This window comes from Chrysochloris asiatica, unplaced genomic scaffold (genome assembly GCF_000296735.1).
Source record: "Chrysochloris asiatica unplaced genomic scaffold, ChrAsi1.0 scaffold00076, whole genome shotgun sequence".
Lineage (NCBI taxonomy): Eukaryota > Metazoa > Chordata > Mammalia > Afrosoricida > Chrysochloridae > Chrysochloris > Chrysochloris asiatica.
In genome coordinates this window covers 12,954,645-12,966,111 of record NW_006408594.1, presented here as the reverse complement: position 1 = coordinate 12,966,111, position 11,467 = coordinate 12,954,645, and the positions used below count along the sequence as shown (strand labels likewise).

Below are 11,467 nucleotides of genomic sequence, written 5' to 3'. Positions count from 1 at the left end.
TTGCAGTCTGGCCCATTAGCCCACAGTGCCACACCATATACCATATATATATATATATATATATACTTCAAAATGTTAATGAAAAAACAGAATTTAAAAGATAATGGAGTATTTCCACAAAAAATTTTGAAGCTCCCTTGTGTGTATGTATATGTATGCACGTAGTTGTTGTTAAGTGCCGTCAAGTCGGTTCTGACCCATAGTGACCCTGTATAGAGTTTCCAAGGAGCACTGGTGAGTTTGAGCTGCCGGCCTTGCAATTCAAACAGCTGGTAGTTTCGAACAGCTGACCTTGTGGTTTGCAATCTGATTCATAACCACTATGCTATCAGAGCTCCAAATATATATATATATGTATATATTTGTGTATATATGAGGGAAGGTGCTCTGGTAGTGTAGTGGATTACGAGTTGGGCTACTAACTGCAAGGACAACAGTTCGAATCTACCATTCGTTCCATGGGAGGCTTTCTGCTCCCATAAAGATTTACAGCCTCAGAAACCTTGTTGTTGTTATTGGTAACTGCTGTTGAGTTGGTTCCAACTCATAGAGACCCTGTATAGGGTTTCCAAGGAGCAGTTAGTAAGTTTGAACCACCAACCTTGCAGTTCAAACCAATCCTGAGGTTGAGTGCTTATCCTACACCACCACACCAGGACTCCCAGAAACCCTATATGGGGTCGCTATGATTCAGAGCCCACTCAGTGGTACACAACCATCACCACCACCAGCAGCAGCATATATGTAGGGGCTTCAAAAAGTATGTGGAGAAATGGAATGAAAAGATGATGGAATTTTTCCATGAACTTTTTGCAGTTCCCTCGTGTGTACTTACATGGTATCGCACTGTCTTAGTTTGTAAGAGAAGGACCCCTCTCCTCTGAAATGCTTTGTCACAAGATAAAGTTCATTTGCTGTGTGTGGTGAAGCCATAGTCCCACAGATAGAGAAGGTTTTATACGCCTAGTATATCAGGTAGTTTTGGTCATAGTATGTTTGGAGGACAGACTATCAGACGTTTCCCCTGGGATAGCCCACCACTGCTGTCCCTCCCTTGGTGCAGACCAGTGTGCCAACAATGCTGAGCCTGTACATGGCCCAGGAGCTGGGGTGGCAGTGCTGAGTGACGCAGCAGCTCTGCTCTCAAGTAGCTTACTGTCAGATGGGAGACACAGGTGTTTGGATAAGCAAACAAAGTTTACATCAACTGCATGACTATGTCCTGAAGCAAGAGAATCAACTCGAAGCTGGAAAGGATGCTTTAACCCTAAGCCCTAGATTATTCTTTATTTTCCTAAAATCTGTAGAAACAGGCCTCCTGACCCACAGTTACAAAATTCACAGATACATGGAGCTGGAGAGAACTTTTTTTTTTTTTTGCTAAGCAGATTCTAGATGGTTTCCAAATGACTTTTGGTGATTTGGTTGGAAGTACCTCTTCTTATGGAGTCCTGGTGTGGCACCGTGGGTTAATGCACCAGGCTGCAAAGCCGTTTGAACTGCAAGGTCAGAGGTTCAAGCTCACCAGTCACTCCCGGAAACCCTATACAGGGTCGCAACCGACTCAACAGTACTTAACAACAACAACAACCTCTTCTTATAAATCCACAATGGGTTTTAATTTTTCAGTATCTCAGCCAATGAGGAGGATTTAGTTCAATAAACTCTACTGAATACCTCCGATGGGCCAGACCCTGTGATAAGTGCTGGATATAGAAACACAAGTCATCGGCAACTTTTCTTTTCCTGGGAGGTGTGGAGTGGTGGAGTAGGGGCCAGAAGGAGAGAGTCTGGTGCTTCCAGTAACTAAGGATTAGTTCTGGAAGAATAAACACTCAGGTGATGGGGGAGCACAGAGGAGGGTGAACGGAGTTAGGTGGGTTCTGTCCCATCAACAGGGACTTAGTGAATTAGACAAAATGGAAATCCCAAGGCCAGTAGTCATGTGCATTAATATACACCTTTATTGTCAATCTCCCCACCCCTCTCCCCACCCCCCCACAGGTTTCTACCTTTATTATGATGTACAGGACACACTGTCAGAGAATACTGGACACAGTAATCAGAGCCAACTTTGATGAGGTAGGTCAGCACGACTTAGCTATACATACTGTGTATTAAAATACTGTAGTTGGGTGCCAAGCTCTGTGGAAGCCCTTCACACACATTAATTAGCTCGGGGGAGCCTCACAGTAATCCTGTGAAGCAGGTACTATTAGCATCCCCACTTCACAGAGCTTATATTTTAATATGGCCTTTTCCTCGATCCAACCAGTGAACCTACAATGCCACCCAACTGGCATGCTGGGAAGACAATTCTGCCAGGGTACGATTTACACCCTGGGCCATAGACGCAGAGAAACTAGATTTATGTGGGTATTTTTGGATTGCTTCTTTTCCACAGGCTCATCCATTTCAGTGTATTTGGAGTTGCTGGGCTTCCACCCTAAAGGTCTGGTCTATGCTTCCATCAGATCATTTTTCAATACAAAGTTGTAGGACTTTATATTGTTCCTTCTGGTCTTACTTAAAACTATTGCAGTGAAAGAATGAAGAGGGGGTAAAGGGAGAAAGGATTGATTGTGCATCTCTGGTATATAATCAGAGACAATAAAATCCTCTTGTCTAAAATGCTATCCAAAAGAACCTTCTAGAGGGATGGCAAGAAACCACACATGTCACCCTATAAACCAGAGAGGTCTTTCTGTTGAAAGAAAATGGCTTTCAGGCCAAAATACCTTTGACTGGGGTGTGGATGCTCACTCAGAGGGAAGGTAATGGCAGGCTCTGAAAGGGCTGTAAAAGCAGCAGTTATCGGTGGAAAAGATCCCAGCGATTCCCTAAGCCCTAAGTGGGGATATTATTGAAGGTGAAGAGGTAAAAGATGATATAAATTTTAAAAATGCTCTTCTCTCCCATGTTCTATCTTTGCACCACTGTGCCACACAACAGGGAACATTTATTAGGTACTTGTTATTGTTGCGTTGTTGTATGCCATCGAGTCAATTCAATTCATGACAACCCTCTGCGTTAAATGCTTCACTGATCTGAGCTTAGTTACTGGTCCCTCAATAGCCCTATGTGGTAGGTGGATGTGTGAGAGCTGCCACTTGGCCCATAGTAGAATCAGCTCCAGGAGAAATAGCACCGTGTAAGCAGAGAAATGCTATTCTGTCTTTTCTTGACTGTTATATACTAGATTTCTCAAATGTCCTTTATAAATCTCCCAAATTTCCCGAGTCAGTCTTCCAGTTGAATTTTTTGTTGTTGTTTTTAAGACATGAAAATCGCCTCTTATAACTGTGGTTTGACCGTGTCTTACATTCCAAAGATGAGTGAAATCAGGGCAAATACTAATTGATGCCTAGCTAAGATAACACTAGCTACTGTAACAAATACATTTATTCTTGCTCAGGTCACAACTGAATCAGGATGCTCTTGGTTGGTTGGGAGGCTGGTTACTGGCATGATTCAGGGACTCACACTCCTTTCATCTTGTGCGTATACCCTCTCTTAAGCTTTGGAATCCTCTTTGTTCAGCTGATGACTGAGGAAGACGGTTATAGGGAAGATATAAACGTGACTTTGGACCTCCTCTAACTTCACCAGGGGGAAGGACAGTCAGACTCACCAGCCCAAGGCCAATTCCTGTGAGGCTCAGGTGTCAGACATGGCTCTGTCTTCCAACCTTTTATTTTATTTTTTTTTTGTAATCACCCATCCTTCCCAAAGCACACTTTCTTCTGCTGGGTTTAACAATTTATTGCAGTGTCCCCACAGAAACTCACAGACAATACTCACAACCATGGGACTCTAAGGGGAGTTAACAGATTATCATTCAGGTTCAGAGCGTTCAGTATATTGTCCTTTGGTTGGGACAGCCTCTTTCCAGCCATTCCCACGGGCGGGCTTCTCTCTGACCCTTGACCCCTCAGCCACGTGGCCCCTTGGCCTCTGCCCTGCTCAGGCAATGTTACAAAGAACTCTCGGAGCTTCCGATAAATGCCCAAAGGACATGCTGCTACTCTACCATAAGCCTCAGTCTTCAGGTGCTCAGCTGTAGTTTCCTGGGTCAGCAAACCTAGACCCCCCTAATTAAGTATCTAGGGACACCCCATTCCAAAAGCAGGCCTCCTGCCTGAAGGTGCTCAGGTTTAGCTCTGTCACACCTTTGCCTCTCCTCTGGTGGCAAACGAAGGAGTCTTGGGGTCCAAAGCACATGCTTTACTCCTGGCTCTTCTTTCTGGATGATAGTGAGATCCCCTTTTCCTGCTTCTGAGATGGCTCATTGTATACCCCGTAGGATGGCAAAATGGACCTATTCCCATGTTAGAGGTCTAGGTTTTTATAATTACATGGTGTGGCACTGTGGGTTAATGCGCCAGACTGCAAAGTCATTTAAACTACAAAGTCGGTGGTTCAAGCTCACCAGTTCCTCCTTGGAAACCCTATACAGGGTCGCTATGGGTTGGAACCAACTTGACGACACTTACCAACAACCAATATAATTACACTGAACTCAGTTAACAATCACTTGCAGCGGAATCATATAATCCTATCAGCATCTTCCCCCACCTTCTCTTACCCAGACCCATCAGGAAAATAGGAAATACCCCCAATATGCAGGGTCCCACCCAGTCATTTGGTGAACTTTACAAAAACAATGGCTGGATGAGCCATATTAAGTAAGTCACTGCACCACAGAAGGTATGCCCCTTTGCAACCTTGTCAGCCCCTGAAAATACTCACTTTTGCCCAAACCCATTGGCAAGAGCTGGTTCCCTGACACATTCCTTGCGGAAGGGAAGCTCTGCAGTGCAGAAGGGATTCTTAGATCTCTGGTGGCAGCTGTCACTCTTGGATATAATCAGTAAAAGCAAAGTTAGTGACAGTCTTCCTTAATCAAAACTCTCATCTCATTTCACTTAGTTCCTTTTGCTTAATTCCAACACTGGCTGGTTGCCCAGTGGTATCAAATACTGCTCTGATCCCCAGGAATAGAGAGGGAGAAAGGGGCATGCAAACCAGCATGTCAAATATATGGTGAGAGGGCCAGAGGCCTTCAAGGAGCAGAGTGTCTCTATGGGCAAAAGGCCCAATTTGGAGTCTAAGGCTTAGATTCAACGTGGTTCCTCATCCTGCAACTGAAAAACAGGCTAGAAGCTTGAGATGAGACAATGTCTGATCAAAGCTCCCTCTAAACTGTAAAAGGCCAAATATCCCAACCAGAGAGGTGAAGAGACTTGCTCCAAGGTCACATAGTTGGCTAGGGCCAAAGTCATCACTAGATCTTTCCTCACCTTAAACCTCAAAGAGATATTTAGTGGCTATTTTTAAGATGGGTAATTCAACCAACTAGGAAATAATGAAGGGGGATATACTACCTCTGATGAGCATGGTTTTCTCCAGCAGCCGAGAAAAGTCGATGACTAAATGCATTTTGGGTGCATCTAGTACACCCTGACTTTATTGTTTCAAGTCTTCAAGATTTTCATTATCTGTTGAGGCTATAGTTTCTGCTGGCATCACAACCTTAAATTGTCTTGTTTGCTTATTTGTTGTCTCCTTCTACCACAGTGTAAACCCTTGAGGGCCGGGAACCTCACCTGCTTTGTTCATTACAGTTTCCTTGTCAGCTATATTGCTAGTAAATAGTGGTTGAGTGGGTGGATGGATGGATGGAATGATGGATGGTTGGGTGGGTGGATGGATGGATGGATTGATGGATGGATGGTTGGGTGGGTGGGTGGATGGATGGATGGAAGGATGGATGTTAAAACTTCAAGTCCACTAGCCACTCTGTGAGGGGAAAGATGAAGCTGTCTACTCCTGTAAAGAATTAATTACAGTCTTAGAATTCCTAAGGAGCAGTTCCACTCTGCTCAGTGGCAGTGGGTTTGGTGTTTTCTTTTGATTGGAAATCATCAGATGTGTTTCGATAAGATTCCAGTACACTGTTGTTGTTAGGTGCAATCGAGTCGGTGCCAACTCATAGCAACAGAACAGAATGAAGCACTGCCGGGTCCTGTGCCAACCTCACAATCGTTGTTATGCCTGAGCTCATTGCTGCTACCACTGTGCCAATCCATCTCACTGAGGGTCTTCCTCTTTTTCTCTGACCCTCCAATTTGCCAATACATTGTTGTTGTTGTTAAGTACCTTGGAGTTAATTCCAACTCATAGTGACCCTGAACAGGGTTTCCGAGGCTATAAACCTTTACAGGAGCAGAAAGCCTCAGCTTTCTCCCACAGAACGGCTGGTAGTTTCGAACTGCCGACCTTGAGGTTAGCAGCCTGATTTGTAACCACTACGACGCAGACAAGGAAAAGAAAAAAATTAGCTGAGAAAATCTTAGGGAACTTATCTGAATGCTGCATTGAGCTGAGCCCAGAGAAAAAGGGCTGAGAGTTCAGGGAATTGAAACCAATAACCCAGGAAACTTATTTTAAGAAATCATTTCTCTCTGATTCTTTTTCCACGGGTGCTTGAAGGAGTGAGGGGAACTTGCCAGAAATCTCCTTTCTAATAATGAATTTCCATTTGTTAAATGCCTGCGTGATGCCAGACATTTTACATAAGTTATTTTATTTCATTTTAACAATGTTGTTGTTGTGGAGTGCCATCGAGTCGGTTCCAACACATAGCAACCCTGTATAGGGTTTCCAAGGAGCAGCTGGTGAGCTTGAACTACCAACATTGCAGTTCAAGCGGATTTGCAGTCTGGTGCATTAGCCCACAACGCCCCACAATAGACAGGTACTATTATCTCTATTTTACAAAAGCTGATAGTGCTCGTATGAATCTTGAGCTTTAGATCCATTTGTCTCAACATCTAATGTAATATGGCTAAATTAGAACTCTTAATTTCCTGCCCCAAATCTGTCAGTTCCAAGTCTTAAGCTGCCACTGCTTTCGACCCAACTGTTGAAGTCACAAGCTTTGATTCTTCTCTTCCCCTGGTGCCCCGTATCCAGTTCACTGGGGTGCCCAGTTGCCTTTGTCTCCTAACTATGACACTGTGTCTGTCCACTTCACAAGTGTCTGGGCCAGGAGTCAAATGCTCACCTCGCTTTCAAGACTCCACTCTTGAGTTTTATGCTCTTACTTCCTCTTCTTTGTCACCCCCAGGAACCTGTGCCTCCAGATATTAAACCAGAAAACCCTACCAAACAAATCCCATTGCTGTTGAGTTGATTTCAACTCATAACGTCGAGTGGCTCTCCTGTAGGACAGAGCAGACCTTCCCACTACGGGTTCCAAGGCTGGTGTCTTTATGAAAGCTGGCCGCACATCTTCTCCCAGAGAGCAGCCAGTGGGTGCCGCTGAGTCAGCAGCTGAGCGCTTAACCACTGTGCCCTCGGGGCTCTTTATTGAATCCTGCTGTTGGTTTTGTTAAGTGCTGTGGAGTCAGTTCTGACTCATAGCGACCCTGTATAGGGTTTCCAAGGAGCAGCTGGTGGGTTTGAACCCCCAACCTTGTGGTTTGCAGGCCAGTGTTTATCCTACAGCACCATACCAGGACTCCTGTTGAACATTAAGGCCCTGCTGAAAACGGTGGAGACGGAGAACTGAGCAGGGCCACTGTGCCACATGGAAGGGTGTGAAATAGACGCCTGATAAAGACATCAGTTTCCCACAGATTTGTTTCCCACACCTACACAGCAGCTGATCATTTCCAGACATTGTGCCAGCAATAAACTGCTCATATAAAAGAGTAGGGCTATGTGCAAGGAGAGCTAAGTATGCCAAATGAATTCAGAATCTCCCAAAATCTTGGGAATCTACTGGGCAGAGCTTTGCACTCAGAGCTGAAAGGGCAGACAGGGAAGCCAATGCCCAGGAATACGTGGGGAGGGTCTCTGGTGCTGTGACCATCTCTAGGCCCAGGCTGAACCATGAGCCAGCTTCCAGCTATCCCAATGACACTGCAGGTGCCTCGATAGGTGGGCAGAGCTACAATGGGGGTCCTGGATGAATGACTCTCAGACTCTTAGGCAAGAGTGCCCCAAATGCTTGTCTACTGATTTCTTGGGTAGTGCCTCCATGATACAGTAATCATAATAACTTTTATGAACATGTAGCAAGGGCTAAGCATTAAGTGCATTTTAGGGATATTGACCAAGCAATAAGGAAGCTCGATGAAGAATAGATGCATTTGAATTACGGTATTGGTGAAGAATATTGAAAATACCATGGACTGTTCATGAAGAACAAACCAATCTGTCTTGAAAGAAATAAGCCAGAATAGGAGGGCAGGACTTCGTCTCTTGTACTTTGGACATGTGGTCAGGAGGTACCATTCCCTGGAGAGAAACATCAAGCTTGGTAAAGTGGAGGGTGTGTGAACACTAAGAACCCCAATGCGATAGATCGACATGGTGGCTTTAACAGTGAGCTCAAGCATAACAATGATTGTGACAATGCGCAGGACTGGGTAGTGTTTCTGTTGTATGTAGGGTTGCTTGCTATGAATTGGCACTGACCTGATAGCACCTAACAACAACAATTTTGAATCCCATTTTGTAGACAAGGAAATCAAGGCTTGGAGATGTTTTACCCCAAGTTGTTAGTGGAACCAGGATTGGACCCCAGGCCATCGACACTCACTTGGATCTTCTTGGTTTTAATTTTCTCTCTAGATGAAAGCTTGGCAGAATGTTCCCTGTCATGGAATAAACAGAACTGTGGCTTAAGTTTCACGATCTACAGAGCTGACTTCATTCAGCACTTTGATCATATTTTTTTGCCATATTCCTTTTCTCCTCTCAGAAATCAGAAGGATGTATTTCCCTCCCCACAACCCAGGCGTCTTCCTCCCAGTGCAGGTAGTAGGCATGGGGAAGCCTGTTCACAGGGAGTTGATCTTAGTCACTTGGCTTGGGGCACCTCCTAGAGGCAGCTTGATCACAGGAAGGCAAGTCTCTACTCCTGGGAGGGACCTGAAAGATGCAGAAGCAGAGAAAGACATAGGCATCAGGAACGGGTAGAAGCTTAGTTACCACACGAAGATGAGACTAACCCCGAGACCCAGGCAAACACGGGATCTAGCTCAACTCTTCCCTGACTTGTCTGGCTTTGGAAAAATTAATGCCTCCATTGTAGGATTATAATGAACATTCAATGAGAGAACATATTCAAAGTTCCTGGCATCTAGTAAAGCTCAATCAATAAAGCTAACAACAATAATGATATCACCTCCAAAGTATCAGACTGGAGGGACTAAGTAGCTGCCACAAAAAAAAAATCAGGGATGGTTTGAGGAGCCAGAGATGTGGATAATGCTGTCTGTCCATCTGTGAGGAAAAGAAAGATCCATAGTCCGGGAACCAAGTCCTGTTATTGTTGTTGCTGTTGTTAGGTGCCATTGAGTCAGCACTGACTCATAGTGACCCTATGCACAACAAAAAGAAACATTGCTTGATCCTGGGCCAACCTCACAATTGTTGCTACTCTTGAGCTCATTGATGCTGACACTGCCAATCCATCTCGCTGGAGGTCTTTCTCTTTTTCTCTGACCCTCCACTTTACTAAACAGATCCTTCTCCAGCAACTACTACCTCCTGACAAGATGTCCGAAGTATGAAAGACAAAGCCTGGCCATCCTGGCTTCCAAGGAGCACTCTGGCTTTATTTCTTTCAACACAGATCTATTTATTCTTTTGGCAGTCCATAATACTTCCAGTATTCTTCTCCAACACCATAACTCAAATGCATCAATTCTTCTATGGTTTTCTTTATTCACTGTCCACCTTTTGCATGCATATGAGGTTATAGAAAATACCATGGCTTGGGTCAGGCGCGCCTTAGCCCTCAAACTGACATCTTTGCTCTTCAACACTTTAAAGAGGTCTTATGCAGCAGATTTGCCTATGCAATACTTGGTTTGATTTCCTGACTGCTGCTTCCATGAGTGTTGATGGTTGATCCAAGCAATGTGAAGTCTTTGACCACTTCAATCTTTTCTCCGTTTATATGGATGTTGTTTATCTTTCCAGTGGTGAGGATTTTTGTTATAATTACATTGAGGTGCAACTCATACCAAAGGCTGTGGTCTATGATCTTCATCAAATAAGTATTTAAGTCCTCTTGGCTTTCAGAAGCCAGGTTGTATCATTTGCATATCACAGGTTGTTAATGAGCCTTCCTCCAGTCCTGATCCCACATTTTTCTTCATATAACTCAACTTCTCTGATTATTTGTTCAGCATATAGACTGAATAAGTGTGGTAAAAGAATACAACCCTAATTTTAAACCATTTGGTGTTCCCTTGTTCTGTTCAAACAACTGCCTCTTGGTCTATGTATAGGTTCCTCATGTGTACAATTAAATGTTCCAGAATACTCATACTTTTCAGTGTTGTCCATAGCTTATCATGATCCACACAATCGAAAGCGTTTGCATAGTCAATAAAGCATAGGTAAACATCTTTCTGGTATTCTCTGCTTTCAGCCAAGATCCATCACACATCAGCAATGATATTCCTCATTCCATGTCCTCTTCTAAAACTGGCTTGAACTTCTGGAAGTTCTCTGTAAATGTAGCCATTTCTGTAATACATCTAGTAAACCTTTACTCGCATGGGATATCAGTGATATTGTCCGATTATTTCCACATTCTGTTGGGTCACCTCTCTTTGGAATGGGCACAAATATGGATCTCTTCCAGTCAGTTGGCCAGTAGTTGTCTTCCAAATTTCTTGGCAGAGATGAGTGAGTGTCTCCAGTGCTGCTTCACTTTGTTGAAAGATTTCAAATTGTATTCCATCAGTTCTCAGTAACTTGCTCTTTGCCAATGACTTCAGTGCGCCTTGAACTTCTTCCTTAAGTATCATTGGCTCTTGATCATATGCTACCTCTTGAAATGGTTGAACATCGACCATTTCTTTTTGGTACAGTGATTCTGTGTATTCCTTCCATCTTTTTTTGATGCTTTCTTCATTATTCAGTATTTTGCCCATAGAATCCTTCAATACTGCAAGTCAAGGTTTGAATTTTTTCTTCAGTTCTCTCAGCTTGAGAAATGCTTAATGTGCTCTTCTTTTTTGGTTTTCTAACTCATGGTCTTTGCACATTTTGTTATAATATTTGACTTTGTCATCTCGAGCTGACTTTTGAAATTCTTTGTTCAGGTCTTGTATCTCCTTACTTCTTCCATTTGCTTTAGCATCTCTACAGTGGAGAGCAAGTTCCAGAGTCTCTTTTGACATCCATTTTGATGTTTTCCCTCTCTCTTGTCTTCTCAATGACCTTTTACTTTCTTCCTGTCTGATGTTCTTTGTGTCATCTCATAATTCTTCTGGTCTTCGGTCTTTAGTGTCTAATGCTTCAAATCTGTTCTTCAGATATTCTCTAAATTGAGGTGGGATATAGTCAAGGAACTTTTTAAAGTATTGAAGAGCAGAGATGTCAGCTTGAGGACTAGGGTGCGCCTGACCCAGGCCATTGTGTTTTCAATAGCCTCATATGG

The 11,467-nt window shown here is 43.7% G+C and overlaps 1 protein-coding gene across 2 annotated transcripts in view; it reads left to right on the top strand.

The window, feature by feature from the left end:
• RFX4 (regulatory factor X, 4 (influences HLA class II expression)) overlaps window positions 1-11,467 on the top strand; it is a 222,706-nt gene that overhangs the window by 140,684 nt on the left and 70,555 nt on the right. For both annotated transcript variants that reach the window (XM_006865252.1, XM_006865253.1), the window contains one exon: window positions 2,005-2,082. In XM_006865252.1, coding sequence (XP_006865314.1) covers window positions 2,005-2,082 — 78 coding nt within the window. The remainder of the gene's footprint in view (window positions 1-2,004; window positions 2,083-11,467) is intronic.